Source organism: Podarcis gaigeae (genome assembly GCF_964106915.1).
Source record: "Podarcis gaigeae genome assembly, chromosome: 7".
Classification (NCBI taxonomy): Eukaryota; Metazoa; Chordata; class Lepidosauria; order Squamata; family Lacertidae; genus Podarcis; species Podarcis gaigeae.
In genome coordinates this window covers 15,998,447-16,020,262 of record NC_139683.1, presented here as the reverse complement: position 1 = coordinate 16,020,262, position 21,816 = coordinate 15,998,447, and the positions used below count along the sequence as shown (strand labels likewise).

General features: G+C 44.5%; 1 protein-coding gene across 6 annotated transcripts in view; it reads right to left on the bottom strand.

The window, feature by feature from the left end:
* Positions 1–744: 744 nt before the first annotated feature.
* The window catches only part of ENPP2 (ectonucleotide pyrophosphatase/phosphodiesterase 2), an 88,686-nt gene continuing 67,614 nt past the window's right edge, over positions 745–21,816 (bottom strand). For all 6 annotated transcript variants that reach the window (XM_083749082.1, XM_083749079.1, XM_083749080.1 and 3 more), the window contains 9 exons: positions 21,603–21,690; positions 20,487–20,659; positions 18,745–18,793; positions 17,865–18,004; positions 14,862–14,997; positions 12,112–12,189; positions 8,436–8,568; positions 5,598–5,754; positions 745–1,427 (listed from right to left, as the gene is read on the bottom strand). In XM_083749082.1, the coding sequence (XP_083605208.1) occupies positions 1,254–1,427; positions 5,598–5,754; positions 8,436–8,568; positions 12,112–12,189; positions 14,862–14,997; positions 17,865–18,004; positions 18,745–18,793; positions 20,487–20,659; positions 21,603–21,690 (1,128 nt within the window). In that variant the 3' untranslated portion in view covers positions 745–1,253. The remainder of the gene's footprint in view (positions 1,428–5,597; positions 5,755–8,435; positions 8,569–12,111; positions 12,190–14,861; positions 14,998–17,864; positions 18,005–18,744; positions 18,794–20,486; positions 20,660–21,602; positions 21,691–21,816) is intronic.

Sequence of the window (21,816 nt, the reverse complement as noted above, 5' to 3'; positions counted from 1 at the left end):
TAAAAAAACCAAATCTCTGTGAAAATCCATCAGCATTTTAGTACTAATTTCTCTCAACCTGCACATTTTGGCAAAGGAAAGTTTGCATAATATAATGCATTTTTGTAGGTTCTTTTTACTAACACAAGCACTTTTATGCTCACTTTACCCTAATATATGCAATTTTGTAGATATTCCTTGGGCTGGATAACTTGCACCTCAGAATTCGGAGAGGTGCAAATTTCAAAGATGGCTGCATTTTGGTTCACGTAATGTTTTGGGAAGTGTGAATTAGGTGGAGATTTGCCTATGAACATGAATTGAATCAAATTTATCCCCCTATCCCTGGGCAGGGCTTCTTGAAAGTGACAGCAGCATTTCAAAGCGTTTAGGGCAGGCTTCCTCAACCTTGGCCCTCCAGATGTTTTGAGACTACAATTCCCATCATCCCTGACCACTGGTCCTGCTAGCTAGGGATCATGGGAGTTGTAGGCCAAAAACATCTGGAGGGCTGAGGTTGAGGAAGCCTGGGTTAGGGCATTATAGCTCCACCCTCTGACCTCACCATGTTACCTGAATTAATTAAATTTTTCCACGGATGTTCAGTCTGCTGCATTTAAAACTGGAGGGTCATATTTAAGTCCATGCAGTAAGTTTATGTCCTGTTGGAGCCACAGAGTAGCAGGTTGGAAACCCAACCTAAGGGGAAAGACTCTGACATCCAGAATTTCAAAACACTGTGCGAGAAAGGAACACAAAGTAAAAAAACCTGAATGTGTGGTTTTATTATATTTAAGTTTCTATTCTCTATGGAGCTTAAATATGTCTATCACATAGTTAACAGTAATTGTCATTTTACATGTTTGATACACAGTACAGGACTAAACAAAAAACCAAAAAAACCAGAAGGTAAGGGAGTGCTGGAAAAATTAAAAGGTTTCCTCCAAGTAATTAATCAACTCTGAAGCACCATTTGAAAAAGCTTTGACCAAGAGACTTGAGTGTCAGCAAGCATCCAAAAATCTCAGCTTGGGGGCAAGGGAGGGGGGAGGCGGACAGGGAGAGACCAAAACATACACCCTACATTAAAAATAAAATAAAATCAAAAACAACTGACACAAGACTTTAATATATTTTAAGATTTGATGCAAGATTAACAAACAAACAAAAAATACGACTAATAATTTTAATGTCCTGTTTCAAATTAATAAATATAATATAAAAATATACACCACTTCATGAGAGGATGGATGGGCTGAGTTTAAAGAGGAAGGTTAAATATCGCTTTCAAATGTATGCAGATATGTCTTTAAAGAGAGGATTTCTGTGTAGCTTCGGCTGGTCTTCCGGAAGAAATCCAAGCTTGTGAGCTGCTCAATGTCACGTACTCTGGCGGTGTGCATTTTCAAGAGCTCTTCAACCCACCGGGATTCGTCCTCAGAGGAGTTCTGGAATTGAAAGGCAATGTGACTATTTTATTTTGTTCTGCGTATACCGCAATGTTCTTTTGTTGCTATGGCCGATTGCTGACGCAAATAAAGTTTCATTCATTCATTCAGACATGCACTCTCCCTTCTTAAGTGAGTGTCCCACTCTCCATAATTTATTTTACTTAAACTATGGCCTTTATAAAGAGAGGGTTTGTGATTTGTTAAGAAGAACCTGCAGGGGAAGTTGGCGTCTCATAGAATCGTAGAGCTGTAGCAGGGCTCAGCAAACTTGGGGGCCAGTCCACTGTCCCTCAGACCTTGTGGGGGGCCGGACTCTATTTTTTTGGGGGGGAAATGATCGAATTCCTATGGCCCACAAATAACCCAGAGATGCATTTTAAATAAAAGGACACATTCTACCTATGTAAAAACAAGCTGATTCCCGGACCATCCGTGGGCTGGATTGAGAAGGCGATTGGGCCGGATCCACCACCCGGGCCTTAGTTTGCCTACCCATGAGCTGTAGAGTTGGAAGGGATCACGAGGGTGATCTAGTCCAAGCCCCTGCAAATGCAGGAATTTGCAGAGGGCCTTCTCAGTAGTGGCACCCGCCCTGTGGAACGCCCTCCCACCAGATGTCAAAGAGAACAACAGCTACCAGACTTTTAGAAGACCTCTGAAGGCATTAAAAGGGAAGTTTTAAATGTTTGATGCATTACTGTATTTTAATGTTTTGTTGGAAGCTGCCCAGAGTGGCTGGGGAAGCCCTGCCAGATGGGCGGGGTATAAATAAATTATTATTATTATTATTATTATTATTATTATTATTATTATTATTATTATTATTCAACGTGGAGCTAAAACATACAACCCCGAGATTGTCTCATGCTATCCTAGCACCAGGTTGGTTTTGAATACTTCGGCTCCCATTCGCTATTCAACATTTGTTCCAGATTTTTTGTATTTCATGGCAATATTTAATATAAAATGCTGACTACTAAAAAAATGTAAGGATCCCTGTCTAAAGCTGCCTTCTAAACCTAAATGTCGTATTTCACACAACACGTAGCGTCACGCAGCCTGGTTCTACATGGCTGTGAAGTGATTCCAACCACACTGCTGTCACCAAGAGGCTAGCAAAGGTTGGCTTTACCTCTAGGCCCTACAGAAGGCGATTGGCTCCCCACATGGATGCAACTGCCATATTGGAAGTTTGTATGCAGCCACCAGGTGGTGCTGTGTCATTTGAAACTATCTTGAAAATCCAGAGCAGTTACCGTATTTTTCGCCCTATAGGGCGCACTTAATTGTTTTTTTGGGGGGGGATAAAGGGGGGGGATTATGCAGACATTTGCGCAAAGCACGAGGTGCACTCCGGAGTGCGCCCCCTGCTTCAGGCTGCAGGTTGCTGCCCGCAAGACTTGCGAGCCTGGCGAGAACTCCCGCCAAGCTCCCAAGGCTTGCGGACATTTGCGCGAAGCACAGGGCTCCCAAGGCTTGCAGATAACCTCCTGAAGCGTGGAGAGCGAGAGGGGTCAGTGCGCACCGACGCCTCTCGCTCTCCAGGCTTCAGCGAAAGCCTGCATTCGCCCCATAGGACACACACACACATTTCCCCTTCATTTTTGGAGGGGGAAAAGTGCGTCCTATAGGGCGAAAAATACGGTACATATTGTTATCTACTAAGCTTGGATCCTAGAACAATAGGCAAGTAGGATCCCAGAATGCAACAACTGATTGGCCTACAGGAAAAGACCAATCAGGCTCCAGGAGGGAAGCAAAATCAGCCAATCAGATGGGACTCATTGTGTAACTAATGTATATAAAAGCCTGAGGTTTGGGGGGCAATTCAATCACTGTTTTACAAGCTGCAATAAAGAGCATGAAATCACTGCAGGACTCCGAGTATATTTCACATATTTAAGACATTGTTTTGTGAGTCAAATATTTTCCCCCGCCCGCCATTCCAGGACATCAGAATGTTAACTCTGATGCAAACTGAAAATAAAATATTTTCCCCAGGAAACCTGCATCGCCTGCTCCAACTACTGAGATTTTAAAAGAGAGGTCTGGCAGGAAGAAAAGGGTTGCTTTGTGCTCTTGCTGTTTTCTAGTCGCCTCCGTAAAAGCACACACAAGCAAACATATTTGGGGGGACGCGCAGTTCTGTGTTTGTGGAAGGGGGTTGTTTTAAACAATGAACCACCAGCAATTAGAACAGTTAAATACCTGCTCTTTTCTGACCCTCTGCTCAAAATGTACCTTGCATACATTATACTTGTACAAGTGCGTATACACCTCTCTCTCTCACACACACACAACTTACAATTTGTTGTTAGAGAATCTATAAACTGCATTTGCCTCCATCCCTATTTACCTCTCCTCTCCCCTTGAGAAATGACATTACTTCTTCTCCTCTTTATTGATAGCACTCTAGACTCTAGAGATGATCGCTACTACTTGCAATGATTAATTGTGAAGAAGTAGCACCTCTATAGCCAAGTATGGATGTGTTAAATGGTTCATCCAAGTCCTTAAGAGTGCTTAGAGGAGAGACACCCCCCCCAAACTGTTCACATCAGAAAGAACCTGAGTGCAAATATCTACATGATTAAATCAACAGAAGCAGATGGCAAATACAGCTGCCTACGCCTGTTTTCACAATGGAACTCTTCTGCTGTGTAAATAGGCTTAATAAGCATCACTTGTGAGGAACACAGGTAAGCAAGCCCAGAGTACTTTCAGTGTTAAGTAGTCTGTGATTGCTTACCTGTGTTTCTTGGGAGTCTTACATCTCAAAAGTAGCCTTTCCCAGTCTTGGTTCCCCAGATGTTGTTGCACTGCAACTTTCAGCGTTCTTGACCACTGGCCTGCTGGATGATAGAAGTTGCAGTCTAACAACATCTGGAAATGCATGTGTGTGTGTGTGTGTGTGTGTGTTGGTCATCCCACCCGCCACAGCACCCAATGTGTTTTGACTATAGGCAATTTTGGCTTTAGGTACCACCCCCAAAACGTAACCCCTACGTAAATTCAGAGTTGCCTGTATATAGAAATTAATGAACTGCATACTTTTGCATAGTTCTGTTATGTACTGAAGTTCTCACCCTGGGCCAGCAGGGGGATACTCTAGATAGTTATGCAAATGAAGGATCGAAAGTGACGTTCAGTGATTGGATAGTTTGTATGCAAATGAAGGATCGAAAGTGACGTTCAGTGATTGGCTAGTTACAGAAAATGGTTACTGTTGCATTCTAGTGGAGCTCTATATAAGCAGGCTGACTTGAGCTCCTCAGTTCAGTTCTGTTTCAGCTTACAAATAAAGAGCTGCTTTGGAAGAATTGCTGTGTTGCCTGATATGTTCGCCCACAACTTAACAAGTTCAGTGATTTAACATGCTTTACTGGGAGAGAGAGAGAGAGAGAGAGAGAGAGAGAGAGAGAGAGAGAGAGAATTCTAGCATGTTTTTATAAGTTATTTTCTTGTTGTTTTCAACCTGGTTGGCCATGTTCATGAACATTCACAATTTATCACCCTGAATTATTCAAATTAGTGCTGGATAATTCTCTGATTATTAGAACTTTGGGATTACAAAATTGCTGCTGTTCTTGTGGCATCACTTCTTCTCATTATTAAACCCTGCTTCTGTTTCAGTATTTGGTCATTAAATTCATTTCAAAACATGTTCACTGCAGTCACATTTGTTTCATTGTTCTCAATAATTTTCCAAACTAACAAAAAATGTCAAAACAAATTAAAATCTGAAGTGGGAATAAACTTTATCTGGGATAAAGTTGTAATTCCGATTTATGAAATCAAAATAAAATATGAATACAGCTCTTTCCTATTTCTTTTCTCTTTCAGAATTAAACGAATACACACTGGTTGCCAACATCTGCAAAACAAGGTGATGTGTCAGCAAATTTTGCTCCCCGTCCTCTGAAATTCACCCCATTTGCACCCCCCCTGCACCAAAATGCAAGGGAGCGAAATTCCCCACCTCCAAAGCATGGGCTGAAAGTTTCTCTTTGTGGACTTTTAGCTCAGTTACAGAATTCCTGAACTTCATCAGGTAGAACAAACAGACAGAACATCACTGCAGCCGAACAAGACAGGAAATTACTCCCTCTTTTCTTCCTGTTTCCTGGTTTCATAAGAAAAAAAGCAAAGGTATCTGTTTGAACTTACAAAGCAACTCTCATCATTGTCCGGACGGTGTGGGAATATATATGACAGAACAGACAGTGGTCCATCACACTTGTCAGCTGGCTGAGTGAAATCTAAACAACTTGTTATAATACTGTAGTAATGGGTTGGGACTGGGATTGAACTTCCTTCCACATACCTAGAAGAAAGGAGAGGGGTTTTGGTTATTTTTTAAAATTACAAACATACCTAAAGGACATTTTGAAACAGATTTTGGGTAAATAACAGCCCCCAGTTCAGCTACCTATTAAAAAGGATTTATAGCATATCAAGTTTTTGCAACAAAAGTTGGGATACTAGGTTTTCCAGAATATGTTGCTGGACTTCAACAGCTGTCATGGCCAGCAGGAATGCTGTGGGTTTGGGAGTTCAACAACACTTGGAAGGTTCCTTCTAGAATGATGACAAAATCCTCTTCACACATGTAAGGAAACAGGTGTGTTAAAATATCCAAAGCAAAAAGCCCCACCACAAATACAACTGCATTTATCACTATCACGTTTTGATATTTCATCCTTTTCAAGAGGGGAAACACCTAATCAGAAAGGCATAGAAAGCGCGTAAAAATATCTTTCGGAGCTGTAGAAAACTCAGCAATACTGACTGGTATTTTGGCATGAGATACAAGTGTTTTGGACTAATGGTTTAGTTAAGGTTACCAAGTGAAGTAGAGATGCTGGTGAAACTCACTGGGTTTGGACCTGAGCAGAAGGCTCAGAAGCTTGTAAATGTTCAATTCAAAGCTGAGGAGAACATTGCAGAAATCCCCCAAATTCTTCTCCAGCTCGACAAGTGTTTTGCCCTGTGCACACACAGTGTGCTCCATTTGGAGCTTGTTCTGAAAAGCATTTGGAAGCCGGTGCAAAATATGGCTGCCAGATTGACTCCTGGAGCCTGCTTTGCCAATTGTATCAGAGAGCCCAAGTTTTGCAAGTGAGTGCACATGAAAGTGATCTCTCTGGGAACAATTCAAAGTTCTGATGCTGACCTGAAAAGTGCTACACAATTTGGTACCAGGATATCTGAAGCACAGGAAACAGTCTGTCTAGCTCAATACAGTGGTAGCTCTGGTTGCGAACGGGATCTGTTCCAGAGGCCCGTTTGCAACATGAAAAGAGTGCAACCCACAGCGACGCGTCTGTGCACGCACGGGTTGCGATTTGCCACTTCTGTGCATGCGCGTGACATCATTTTGTGCTTCGGTGCATGCGTGAGTGGTGAAACCCAGAAGTAACCCTTTCCGGTACTTCCAGGTCACTGTGGGATGTAACCTGAAAGAACGTAACATGAAGCAAACGTAACATGAGGTATGACTGTATTGTCTACACTGACTGGCAGTAGCTCTCCAGGGTTCCAGACATTCCCAGCTCTATGTCGAGAGGCCAGCAAGTGAGCCTTGGATTTCTGCATTGAAAGCAGATGCTCTGTCACTCAGGCTACAGGTGTTTGCAGAGCATCATCTCCTCCCATAGGATCCTGTGTGCCTGTCTAATAAATTGAGCTATGCATCCCATCACTTCCAGAAGCACGATAGGTTGGGATGAGAGACAGGGTCTTTTAGATTGCAGCATGCAGCTTGTGAAACTTCTGCCCCAGAGAGGTTCAGTAGGTCACCTCTCAAACTTGGGGCAATTTGCCAATACCCTTTTATTTTTATGAGTTGGTTTTGGTTTTACACTGTTTTAAAGCACTTTGTCTTTAATGCTGAAATGCTACACTGTGCACTGCTCTAGGTGTTATTGTAGGGCATGAGTTTTTTTAAAAAATTTGCACACAGCTTGCATTATTTCCTGAGCCAATGTGATTCTGGGGAAGTCACCGCCTGAACAAGTCAGTAGGAATCTTCCAAAAGGAGCAAACGTCCAAGAAGTCTGGTCACCCCTTTCGGTGCAGCAGTGTTAGAGGATGGCAGAGGTGCTTCTAAGAACCCGACAGGGGAATCGCAGCATCAGTGCCCTGTCTGGATAAGGTGGCGTGGGTGTAAGCCTGTGGCACCTATCAGAAGCCGGATCCTAGCCTGCATGCATGATTAGCAGATAGGGATGCAGGCTTGGACATGGGCTGGGCCAGCGCTTGGACCCAACGGAGCAAGAAGTTTTCCCTGTCTAATGGTGCCATGTCTAATAGCACCACCTTGTCCTACGCATCGACCATGAATGGCGAGTAGATCCTGCGATGAATTCTGGTCAATCACCACTCACCCTCCATTGGAGACATTGTCGGGGAAGCAGCCAGCGCCCATCTGCCCTCTATCCCTGCCACCTTGGGGGAAGCAGCCAGCGGCCGCCCACCCTGCAACCATCCCTGGGTGGTAGATCACTGCCAGTTTTTATATTGGATCACAGATCAAAGCCTACTTTAAGTTGGACATGCCTGTAATAGCACAATCCGGCACTGTGGTCTAAACCACAGAGCCTAGGGCTTGCTGATCGGAAGGTCAGCAGTTTTGAATCCCCGCGACGGGGTGAGCTCCCGTTGCCCGGTCCCTGCTCCTGCCAAGCTAGCAGTTCGAAAGCATGTCAAAGTGCAAGTAGATAAATAGGTACCGCTCCAGCGGGAAGGTAAACGGTGTTTCCATGCACTGCTCTGGTTCGCCAGAAGCGGCTTAGTCATGCTGGCCACATGACCCGGAAACTGTCTGTGGACAAACACCGGTTCCCTTGGCCTATAGAGCGAGATGAGTGAGCAACCTCAGAGTCGTCTGCGACTGGACCTAACGGTCAGGGGTACCTTTACTTTATGGCATGCAAAGCTAAGTCCCAGTGTTCAGTTCAAGTTGCCATTCAAAAGAGACTCCAGCCTAGAGGAGAAGATTCTTACAGCTTTATCTTGTCCGGCGTGTCATGCAAACCATCAAAGTCGTAATCAAAGATCGGGCCACTTATAACATTGACTCCGTTCCGCTCAATGGCATATCTCTTCACCAAAACCCGTTGGAAGTAATTCCACACCTCTGAATTTAAGAGAGAGAGAGCGAGAGAGAGAGCGCAAATTAAAAGCAATAAGAGGAAATGTGGTTTATAAAAGTCACTTCTCATGTAGATTAAGAAAGAGAAACTTCTGTTGATTCTACAGTGGTGCCTCTGGTTAAGAACTTAATTCGTTCTGGAGGTCTGTTCTTAACCTGAAACTGTTCTTAACCTGAGATACCACTTTAGCTAATGGGGCCTCCTGCTGCCACCGCAGGATTTCTGTTCTCATCCTGAAGCAAAGTTCTTAACCTGAGGTACTATTTTTGGATTAGCGGAGTCTGTAACCTGAAGCGTATGTAACCCGAGGTACCACTGTATATATATGGTAGAGGGGAAGTTATCACTGACCAGGTTCACCAGAGGCAGGGAGCATAGTTAGCCCCTTACACTTCATTCAGCTACACCTTTTAGTCTCTTGCATATATTGAGTGATTGCAGCTCATTCCCATATGGAACATGCAAAGCACTGCTGTGAGCACTGACACCGGACAGCCCTCACAATTGGGATTCCCATACTGGCACAATGCATACCTGCAGCACACAGAGTGCACAGCACACCCCTAAGGGTGGTTTGTAATACACCAGCAAAGTCTCAACACACACCCAAGTCCACCACTATTATGGGCATTTTGCTAGTAATTCGTTTTAACAAAAAAAGTGAGAATCGGAGCTTGTTTGACTAGACCACACAACACGGACCTTGGTCATTTTCTGGAATTGACAAAGTGGGGCTGTCAGGAAATTTATACTAATCTGCATCGCTATAACCAGGAGGTTAAGGGATGTTTTTATTGATAGAAATTATATGGACGGCTATAACCAGGAGGTTAAGGGATGTTTTTATTGATAGAAATTATATATACGGCTGCATTATCATGCTACTGGGATTACATTAACTAACAATTCTAAAACCATAATTCTCAAGGACAATTCTTTTTAAAAACATAGTACATAATCCACCAATTCTGTGTTTATGCATTCATATTCAAAAACCTGGCACAGTATTCAAAGCATCACTTCCCATGCTTTTGGGTCAAATATCCAAGATAATGCTATCCAGGGTTGTAAAGACTGCAGAGAGAATTATTGGGTGCACTCTTCCCACCTTAGATCAAATCTATGCTTCCAGGTGCCATAAGAAAGTGGCAGAGATAGCTCAGGATAGTACACACCCCAGAAATGATCTCTTTCAGCTTCTGCCTTCTGGAAGAAGGTATAGGGTTATAAAGGCCAGGACTAGCCGCCTGAAAAACAGTTTTTACGCTAATGCAATTCTGGTTCTAAACGCAGCATAAGGGGTCTCTGTAGTATAGTGTATTTTAAAATGGGGTTTTAGAGTTTTTAGATATTTTTGAATGTTTTATGTAGTTTTTATGTAGTTTTATGTAGTTTTTATGTAGTTTTATGTAGTTTTTCAATTTCATTGTTCCGCAAGGGACAATGACAATAAAGATATTGTATCGTAATAATAATAATAACAATAAATTTTATTTATATCCCGCCCTCCCCAGCCGAAGCCGGGCTCAGGGCGGCTAACAACATTAAATAGTGCAACATTCTAAAACATTTCATTATAAAAATTAATTAAAATCAAATTGATGGCAACCATAAGCTTAAGTTCTGTAAAGATTGCCAAAGGAGGGAGTCAGGCTCGCCCTGACCAAAGGCCTGGTGGACAGCTCTGTCTTGCAGATCATACAAATTCATTTTATTTATTTTTCTGTTTTTATTTTTATTTTCCTGCTCCCATGTTTTGTTCTCTCATTTCCCTCCCTCTGGCCAGTCCAAAACAAAGGAAATACACAGTGCCACTCCGAGGCTGGCATTGCAATGGGCACCACACAGATATCGCATTGTTCTTGTCTACAAAAACAGGATGGGTTTCTTTTGCTGTCCTTACACATGACCTTACGCATGCAGGCACACATAGATGCCAACTGTAGTTCCCCAACATTGTGCTTTTAGGTGGATCATGCTATTTGCCCTGTGCTGTTTTTTGTGTTTTTTTAGGATGCCTTCCGCAGGCAAGAAGTGCCTACAATGGCCCCATTTAGGCACCAAGGCTTTTACAGACTCGCTCATGAGTCGCTGCCAGTCTGTCGGCATTCCTAGGGAGGGATTAAATTGCACACTGGAAACTCACGGTTTTGCAATTCAAGTGGTTTAAAAGTGCTCAGTCACATCAAATCCACTTGTAAAATAATAATAATCTAGGCTTCTTGCAGTTAGGAAAGTGATGGGGAAGCACATTAAAAAGTATGGGACGGCCATTGATTGACAGGAAGGCATATAGCTTCATGCAAGCAAATTAGGATGAATGCTCAAATAAACAATTCATCTGGAGGAGCTCCTCTGCTGTCTTCTTCAGCTCAGTGTGCCTCCTTCTCAGAGTACATCTGAAGGGAGCCCTGTATAGGGAATGTTTAAATGTTTGATGTTCTACTGTGTATGATGTTTTAATTTGTTGGAAGCTGACCAGAATGGCTGGGGCAACCCTGTCAGATGGGAGGCATATAAACAACTTCTTCTTCTTCTTCTTCTTCTTCTTCTTCTTCTTCTTCTTCTTCTTATTATTATTATTATTTCCGGTTTGCATGATTTTGGTTTTTGTATTCATAGTCTGTTTCTGGGCCCAATTTAAAGTGCTGGTTTTAACCTTTAAAACCCTTAAGAGCTTTGAAAAGGTTACCTAAAGATTGCCTTCTCTCAAATATACCTACCGAAACCTTAAGATCCTCTTCCTAGGTTGCGCTCTGGGTGGAGCTCCCAAGTAAAGTGTGGCAGATAGTCACCAGGGAGAGGGTCTTTTCAGTAATGGCACCTTGGTTATAGAATAGCTTTCCTAGGGTACCTGGTGCCATTTCCGAGGCACATTTTCAGTGGAACGTAAAGACCAGGCCTTGTAAACAAATTTATGTAGTCAGATGGGGGCAGCTACGTTTTAAATCTATGTTTTAATTTGGTGCAGTGGAAGACAGTTTTGTGATGTTTGTTTCTGTAGTTTGATTTTATGGTTAACTTTATTTATTTATTGCAAGCTGCTAATAAATCATATTACATTATGGGATGGCATGCAAATGCCCGTCATAAAATCATAGCTGGGGAGTTATTTTTATGATCAATGCTTTCATGGACTTTATAGTTATGAGAAGGTTTGTGAACGGTACTGTGAAAACGTAACATTAAAAGTACTGATGTAAAACATCCACGCACAATCTGATCTTTCTCTGCTTCCTGGTGCACGTTGAAATTACCAGGTAGATGAAATTACCAGGTAGACTCATTTTCCCTAAGGATTCTGCCCTGGCATTGAAAGTAGATGTGGGCTCATGAAGAGTCGGACATGACTAAACGACTAAACAACAAAGACCTAGTAAGTTCTCAGACAACTTTTAAGCCCCGTGGAGAGAACTTGCACCCTAAATGAGTTATTTTCCTTGTTCACTGCCCCTTTGAAGAGAGACACATGCGCCGAAGAGCCAGAGCCAGAGTTTTACCAATGCAGATCAGAACCAAGTACGTACTTTTGAAGGCAGGATACATCGGAATGACATTCGTTATTAGAAAAGCATCGTATTTTGCATCTGCTGAGGAACTGAGTTCTGAAAGAGAAAAAGATACATTCTGTCGGGATTACTTTATATTGGTGGATATTGTATCTACTGAGATGCTGCAAGGACAGACATCCCCTGTATTTGGAGAAAACAACCACAAATAGTGATGGTTTCTTGACCATCCCTCTACCCCAGAACAGGCTACAACAGTAGAAAAAATGCAATATAAAAATCTGTTAAAAACAAATAGATAAGTGAGTTGTTAAAGGACAGGACAAACATCATATGAAAACTACGTAAGGAAGGTGTCAGATCCACGTCTGTGGGGCAGGGACTCCACAGCTCAGAGGCTGCCACAGAAAATGCCCTGGGCAACAGCCACCACTTTCAGAAATTCCTGGGTGCAACCACCAAGAGAACCCCTTCTGATGACCTTAACACCTGAGAAGACACTCTTTCCGATATTTGGTTATGCATGCATGCTTCTCTATGACTTCTGTGTGCTCTTCCTAAGAGAAGAGGACAGTACAGCCACTTAATCCCAGGGCCTAGTAGGTAATGCCTTAGCAAGTAGAGCTTCTCTTCCTTTAACTCGTTCAAGGAGTTGCCATGTGGGAAGACGCTGGCCTAAGTGCCAACTCCCTGGGGCTCTGGGTACCTGCCCACCCACAAAAATCCCCATGAAGGGGCCGGGCAACCACAAATTTCAGCGCCAGGGCAATGCATGCAGTGTGGCACCCCAGGTATCCACAGTTGCGGGGCCAAGTTGGCACACCTGGACTCTGTAAAGGCCAGGCTTCTGCACACACAGTACTGGCTGGTTCCTGGTCCTCTGAAAAAGGACTCCTTTTGGCAGCAAAACGCAGACAGCCAAAATAAATGCAATGTTTGCCATAGTAAAGGTAAAGGTAAAGGGACCCCTGATAGTGGCCAACTCTGGGGTAGTAGCACTCATCTCGCTTTACTGGCCGAGGGAGCCGGCGTATAGCTTCCGGGTCATGTGGCCAGCATGACTAAGCCACTTCTGGTGAAGCAGAGCAGCGCAGTGCACGGAAATGCCGTTTACCTTCCCGCCGGAGTGGTACCTATTTATCTACATGCACTTTGATGTGCTTTCGAACTGCTAGGTTGGCAGGAGCAGGGAATGAGCAACGGGAGTTCACCCCATCGTGGGGATTCGAACCGCCGACCTGATCAGCAAGTCCTAAGCTCTGTGGTTTAACCCACAGCGCCACCCGCGCCCCTTGTTTGCCATAGTACAAGAGAGATTAAAATAGACACCTAAATAGTTGGAGCAATTGGCAGGGGGAGGTGGAGCTGGACTGTGGAAGGAGGGGGGTTAATCCTTTGCTCCCATCACAGATCCAGTTAGAAACCCCCTCTTTCCCCCCAATACATTAGCTCCTTTTGGTCCCCAGTATAGGAACTGCAAGATCAGCAAAAGCGTGTATGTACCCAATACAACCAGCATAGTATCTTAAAATTTCTGGGGGAAGGGATCCTAAGGACTTATCTTTCCACCTTCTACCTGTGCAAAGCAATTTTTTGAATAAAATGTGGGGTAGATAATAAGCAAAGGATTTTAGGTATACGAAAAACAGACCACAAAATTTGTGATATTACCACGCAAAAAGGACAAAGATTTAGTTGGGGGGATTTAATTCACTGTGCAATTAACATGATAATTGCATGATGATAATGATGATGGGGGACGCGGGTGGCGCTGTGGGTAAAACCTCAGCGCCTAGGGCTTGCCGATCGCATGGTCGGCGGTTCGAATCCCCGCGGTGGGGTCCCTGCTCCTGCCCACCTAGCAGTTCGAAAGCACCCTTAAGTGCAAGTAGATAAATAGGTACCGCTTTCTAGCGGGAAGGTAAATGGTGTTTCTGTGTGCTGTGCTGGTGCAGGCTCGCCAGAGCAGCTTCGTCACGCTGGCCACGTGACCCGGAAGTGTCTCTGGACAACGCTGGCCCCCAGCCTCTTAAGTGAGATGGGCGCACAACCCTAGAGTTGGACACGACTGGTCTGTACGGGCAGGGGTACCTTTACCTTTTACCTAATAATGATGATGATAATGATGATGATAATAATAAGTACCCCGCCCATCTGACTGGGTTGCCCTGATGCCATGGACCCTCTGGGCACGTTTTTATGGGTTCCGGTTTTTCTTCTGCTGTGCTGCATGAAATCTGCACCTCCCTTCTTCCTTCCTGTAGCACGTACCTGGGTCTGACTGCAGAATAGATTTTTGCACACCACCAGCAAAACGATAGTATAATATCAAAATAATATTGTATCCCTAAAGGGACAGTGCTAAATATACCTTGGTACCAAGGAACAGAAGACCGAGAGGTAATATAAAATAAATCAGATTTACTTTTGGTAAATTAACATCATCTCAAGTTAGTGTTAGAGGATGCAGGGTTTCACAGAATTCTGCATTGGGAAGAGCATGTGTGTGCTCAGCATTGCCTGAGATCACTTGGGAGGATATTAAACTGAAAGAGACCTGCTGCTGCTGCTCAAGCTTATGAAGCAGCTTGCCTCTTCAGCTGTGGGAACCGCAGCAACCAAAAGCAGCGAGTTCTTTCCCATATGCCTTTGCTTCCCCTTGTTTGGAGCCCTGCTCAGGTTTCATCACCATCATTCGGACTGGCACAGATGGCCAGCGAGCATCAGAATCTGTAGCCGCCATGCCCTATATCCAAATTTAAACTTACGGGGAGGGAAAAGGAATCCGTAAGACATTTGTCTGTCGACTCTGTAGGCCGTGCAGCTCTGGCTATTGCTTGGAGAGATGCGCAGGTCAGGCCTCACACAGTTGGCCAGCTGCTCTGTGGCTCCAGGCACCTCTGCCTGCATTGAAAGGAGGAGGAGGAGGAGGAGGAGGAGAAGGAGAAGGAGAAGGAGAAGGAGAAGGAGAAGGAGAAGGAGAAGGAGAAGAAGGAGAAGGAGAAGGAGAAGGAGAAGGAGAAGGAGAAGGAGAAGGAGAAGGAGAAGGAGAAGGAGGAGGAGGAGGAGGAGGAGAAGGAGAAGGAGAAGGAGAAGGAGAAGGAGAAGGAGAAGGAGAAGGAGAAGGAGAAGGAGAAGGAGAAGGAGAAGGAGAAGGAGAAGGAGAAGGAGAAGAAGAAGAAGGAGAAGGAGAAGGAGAAGGAGGAGAAGGAGAAGAAGGAGAAGGAGAAGGAGAAGGAGGAGAAGAAGGAGAAGGAGAAGGAGAAGGAGAAGGAGGAGGAGAAGGAGGAGGAGAAGGAGAAGGAGAAGGAGAAGGAGAAGGAGAAGGAGAAGGAGAAGGAGAAGGAGGAGGAGAAGGAGAAGGAGAAGGAGAAGGAGAAGGAGAAGAAATACTCCTGTTTATTTCATTTTCTTACATGCTGCTTAATATTCAGAATTTCTCAGCAGGAAAATATGGAGCTTCTGGATCCCCTAGCAAGTACTCTTCCTTTTTTAAAAATATAATTTTTATTGAGTTTTCCATATTTCATTTTATTTTCATTACACAAATCCATAACTTAAAAGTATTGCTCAAAACGAGCATTGACCTCCTTCCCCTCCCTCCTTCTGACTTCCATTTCTATAAACTATTGCATTTCTATAAACACTTCTTTACCTTATATCTACTTTTAACATTCACCCTCTTATATGTAAATCAGCTCCTTATTTTCACATTACCAAACATTTCAAGTCAAACCTACAAACGTTTTCAAGGCAAGTAGGTTTCAATTCAAACCTACAAAATGTTTACAATTTTCTTTCAAATAAAATATAAATTTGCTCCAGTCCTTTTGAAACAGTTCTTTGCGCCGATTCTGGATCTTCCCCATCAGCTTTGCCAACTCCACCTATTCAACCATCTTTAACTGCCAAGGGAGGGAGTCCCTTCTAATTCCTACTCTTCCATTGTTGTTCAGAAAAAGACCGACCCAAGTGCACCACTTCTTAAAAGAGCCTATCCTCCTGCATGTTTCGTACTTAGATATCCAATGCAAACCCAATCCCCATCTCGCACCCTGGAGTACAGGAGGAGAGCTCTGTTGGATTAGACTGAAAACCCAGAATCCTGTTACCCACAACTTTATTCATTTATCAGATTCCTATACTGCTCTTCATCCAAGGATCACAGGGCAGTTTACAATCTTAAAATGAAGGGGGGAAGTAACATAGCAACAAACAAAAACGATAACCCCCCACACACAGAGTTTAAAAGGCCATAGATTCTTTAATTAGCCAAAGTCCTGGGAGAAGAGGAATGTTTTCACTTGGAGCCTAAGGGTATGCAATGAAGGTGCCCAGTAAGCCTCTTTGGGGAGAGCATTCCCCAAACGGGGAGCCACTGCAGAAAAGGCCCATTCTTGTGTTGCAAGCCTCTGGACTTCTCGTGGAAGAGGCACAGGAAGAAGGGCCTCAGAGGATGATTGCAGGGCCCGTGTGTTGGTTCATAAGGGGAGAGGCAGTTGCTAGCTAAATGCTTCCAAGAAGGGCAAACCCTTTCAGTTGCATTCTGCTTACAGAGATGGAGGGTAGCCTTTGGGAGAAGGGGGCCATAGCTTAGTGGCAGAGCATCTCCTTTGCATGCAGAAGGTCCCAGGTTCAATCCCTGGGATCTCCCAGGTAAGGCTGGCAAAGACTCCCTGCCTGAAACCCTGGGCAGCCTCTGCCAATCAGTGCGGACAATACTGAGCCAGATACGCCAATGGTCTGGCTCAGTAAATGGGAGCCTCCTTCTAGCTTTGTTCCTGGAGTCAATAGAAGCGGTGATCAGGGCACACGCGATGGGCTGTTCCTGTGTTTTGGACCCGAGTAGGCATCCTAACCCCTTCATGGATCACTGCCTTGTTGTGGCGAAGGGGCTTGAATAACTCAAAGAAGCTCTGAGCTATGCTGTGCAGGGCCACCCAAGGCAGACAGGTCGTAGACGAGAGTTTAGACTAAATGTGATCCACCTGGAGAACGAACTGGCAAACCACTCCAGTATTTTTCCAAGAAAACTCCATGGACATAAAAAAAGGAGAAGAAGCTTTGAGAAGAAAGTGAGAGTTTCCAAGGCATGCTCTAGTTCATGGGTTCACGGAGACAACTAAGACGACTAAACAACAAAAGGCATCCTAAAAAAACCCTCAAGGTGGAAATATGCCCTTTGAATGGCATTGTGTCCTTAAAAAGCTCCCTCCCTATTACTCCTTGCCTCCGTCCTCCCTTCCTCCCTTCTCCTTTTCTCTGTCAAAATGTGGACTAAAGGCTACTCAGGCCAGAGGACGACCTTCACAGTTCTGCCTACACAGATAGTGCTGTACAAATCAATCGTGCCAAAGAATCTCTCTCTCTCTCAGTGCAAAACATGCCTTCATTATTTGCTCATTTGTAATGTTCACCTTTAGGACTTTGGCAATGGCACAAAGGTCCACAATTCAAATGTAATACTGTATGGAAGAAAAAAATATTCTCCTGCTGCATGCAGGTCCATTAGTATTCAAAGGGCTGTCTTACTAGGGGAAAACCACTTAAACATGGGCTGGATCTCAGCACATCAAAGAAGTGTTTCAGTTTAAAGCGTTGTAATTTTAAACAGGGAGAACAGGTAGAGAAAAACAGGACTCCACACCACAGTGTGTGGCACAGTGTTATATTGTGTATACGACATGTATAAATTGTTTTATCTTTACCAATCCAGCCGAGTCCATGATGTGTCTGATAGGATGCATTAAGAGATTCAGGAAAACAGTCACCTGCTTTGAAATAGTGTAGGACGTCCAGAGAGGCATCAGGAATGTTTCGCTGTAGCCACTTTCAAAGTCGTGGTGGTGCAAAATGCTGTATTTTGTACGGTAAAGAACAGCTGGGCGACCGTAGAGGAGGTGCTTGTTATCTGCAACATACAGAAGATTGTGCTTGGGACCCACACAATACAACACATACATTTTATAAATGTATAAAAGCCACTTTGCAAAGAAATATAAAGGTAAAGGTACCCCTGCCCGTACGGGCCAGTCGTGTCCGACTCTAGGGTTGCGTGCTCATCTCGCTCTAGAGGCCGGGAGCTGGCGCTGTCCGAGGACACTTCCGGGTCACGTGGCCAGCGTGATGAAATTGCTCTGGCAAGTCAGCACCAGCGCAGCACACGGAAACGCCGTTTACCTTCCCGCTATAAAGCGGTACCTATTTATCTACTTGCATTTAAGAGTACTTTCAAACTGCTAGGTGGGCAGGAGCTGGGACCGAACAATGGGAGCTCACCCCGCCGCGGGGATTCGAACCGCCAACCATATGATCGGCAAGTCCTAGGCACTGAGGGTTTATCCACAGCGCCACCCACGTCCCTATAAAATTAAACTCCACCAAACCACAATAATCAGGCACAGCTATGATCTCTGCCACCATAGCACCGCAGCCACGGCAGCTATTAAATGTGGCAGAAGAGAAGGGACCAGAAAGATAGCAAGTGATTTGGGTAAGGGGTACATATGCTCTCTAAACAACTTCTAGCAAAATTTGCCTGGTTAGAAATGTACAAGATGCTGGCTGGTTTATTATCATGTTAAACTGGCAGTAAGCTAAGCATGAGAAATAAAATGGTTCATTTTACTGAGTTGGCCCCCGTGTCCTCACCTTCCGTTCCTTTGACATAAAGACGCCGATTGAGTTCATCCAACTTATTCTATTAAAAAAAGAGAAAGCACACAGAGAGAGCACATAGGAGATTGGCAGCTGAACTAAAAGATCGGCAGCCGGACTAAGAGAACATTCTCTTATTCCCATTCTCAATATTTACCTTGCAAAGCAAGACTAGTCCTGTCAGAAGGGCTCTGGGTAAGATTTCCTAATTTGTAAGGACACGTCTCTGCTATACCCCTTTGCAAGCAACTACTGACAAGAAAGAATTTGCTAAAGTTCTGCATGCATGCCAAATCAAAAGGGGTTATAAAAAAAATCCGCTCAGTTCTTTGTCTAAGGTCTTCTCTTGATGAGTGTCTGAACAGTTCTCTCCTTTGTAGGATGCCCAGGCCAATCAATGCAGCTAAACTGAGAAGACTGACCATACGGGTTGGATGGATTTGTGCAAGGTTCAAGCTGCAGTCAAGCCAACTGCTTTGCCCTGCAGGCCTCCTTATAGCAGGACACGGGCATGAACCTTTCATTAGGCAAGACTCCAGGCCCCATCTCTCCAGGAATCTGCATGCCACATCATCTTAGCATTTGAAAACTGGCTCCCTTTGCAGCAAAAAAACATACAAAGGCTTAGATTTTTAAAAACTAAAGGGTTACCAACCTTTGGGGGCTTACTGTGACATTTGGATTTTTCAGCAAGTGCTGTAAGCACCAGCTGCTTTTGTGAATACTCTCCCCTTCCCCTTGATCGCCTCCCTTGCTCCCGCCGAAACAAAAACACACACACAGGCAACACTTCCCCAATGAACTTGGGTAAAAGTCAGATCCAGTAGAATTAACCTGATCATTGAAAGGCACATAGAGCTGAAACAGGAGGCGGGACAGAGAATCACTCTTCCATCTACCTCCATCAGCTCCATGTATTTTTTAAGGGAGAAAAACTGAGAAAAACTCAGTGAGGTTCCCGGGGAAGGGGTACAGCTTGGAGGTTTCTTGGGTTCCAGGGTGCTACTGGATCCAGCAAGATCAACCTCAGCCAGCGCCCATCTCCTTACAACCAGTCTAGGGAGTGGAACTTGCTCTCTGCCTCCTACTCATCATCATGAGACTCTGTCCCATGAGACTAGGGCCCTTCAGGATTTAACTTCCTTCCGTCGGGCCTGTAAGACAGAGCTATTCCGCCTGACCTTTAATTTGAATTCAGCCTGGTCTTTTATCTCCCTTCTCTTCCCTCCCCCTCCCCTTTTATGAAGATCACCCGCTCTGAGACCCCACAGCTAATTCTCCCCTGGCCTCCTCACTGACCCAAGTAGGACTAATTCAGCCAGCTAGCCCTGGGGATTATCTAATTGAATTTTGAATTTTATTGTTATTCATGTTTTTATACTGTATTTTATGCTGCTTTTATAATTAAGTGTTTTAAAGTGTTTTAAATTTGTTGTTAGCTGCCTTGAGCCTGGTTTTTGAACCAGGAAGGGCGGGGTATAAATAAAAAATTGTTGTTGTTGTTGTTGTTGTCAGCAGTGGCAGGGAGGAGACCAGTTCAGAGTATTACTCATTGCAAGGGGGGAAATCAGCCTACTACAAGCAGCCTGAGACACATTCAATGGCGGTCCAGGAGAGAATGATTCGTATCACTTGTCAGGTCACGTTACACACTGGTCACCCTGAAGCATTTCAGACATTGCAGAGGCGATTGCCTGGTGGACCTTCCCAGTAGCCAGAGCTTCCCACGGCCTTACCTTGTCCTCACAGGTGCATCCCAGGTCATAGTCAGACGAAGGTGTTGTAGCCACAGGATAGAGCGGCCGAGTAACTTCTTCTGGCATGACTGGCTTATACGTGTTGCTCCGCAGGAGGTGATTTAAGCTTCCGTGGGTCCCGTTGTTAGGAGCAGGCTTTAATCCAAGGAGATCTGGAAGGTGCATAGAATGAAACTAAGTTCCGCATGGCAGCTCGCCGTGGCACTTTCAAGGCTGCAAACTGAATGGCCCCTTGTCTCCCGAGGCAGCAACTTAAGGTGTGTCGCCAGGAAATTGTTCTTTAGGAGAGGTTTCTGCCATGGCTGTTACTTCGCATTGTTTTTAAATTCATCTGGTGTTGTTGCTTGTGCTGCTTTTAACTGTTTTTATTGCATGTCACACAATGCCTCGAGGCATGTGTGGAAAGGGATAGATGATGGAGAGATGGGCAGAGAGACAGAAACCGTCTTCCCAGCATCAGGTGAACATCTTTTCAATCTCTGCTTAAGCCAATTTCACCTGGCCACCATGTTTTACTCCTGGCCGTTGTGACATTATCTGAATTTTAATTATTGCTGGGGTATTATTATTATTATTAGTCAGCCACACAGAAAACACTTTTGCTGAAGGGCAGGTTAAGGTTAAGATTAAGGTAAAGGTAAAGGTAAAGGACCCCTGGACAGTTACATCCAGTCAAAGGCGACTAAAGGGTTACGGCGCTCATCTCGCTTTCTGTCCGAGGGAGCTGGTGTTTGTCCACAGACAGCTTTCCAGGTCATGTGGCCAGCAGGACTAAACCGCTTCTGGCGCAACGGGACACCGTGACAGAAACCAGAGTGCACGCAAATGCCATTTACTTTCCTGCCGCAGCAGTACTTATTTATCTACTTGCACTGGTGTGCTTTCGAACTGCTAGGTTGGCAGGAGCCGGGGCAGAGCAACAGGAGTTAAGGAAGCATGGCAGATCGCCCTGCGAGAGGCAACAATATAGGATTCTGCTCTTCAGTCTGCAACAGAACTGCTCAAAAGAAAAATGTTGTCCTAGAGCAGAAGAATGAAAGAAAGAAAGAAAGAAAGAAAGAAAGAAAGAAAGAAAGAACGAGTGTTTCCACTTACCACACATCACATTGTAAAGTTCTATATTCTCAAAAGGAGGCACTTTTGCCCTGAATTTAAACGAAGGTCCGTATCCTACAAAGACCGTCTGAGAGAGGAAGACAGAAAAGAAGAAACAGTAGCGTCATTGTGGCCGAATGCAATTTGTAATCTGGGAGCGGCTGTCTAGAGGGCCACACTGATGTTCAAGCCAGTCTTCCGAGGGCCACGTGCC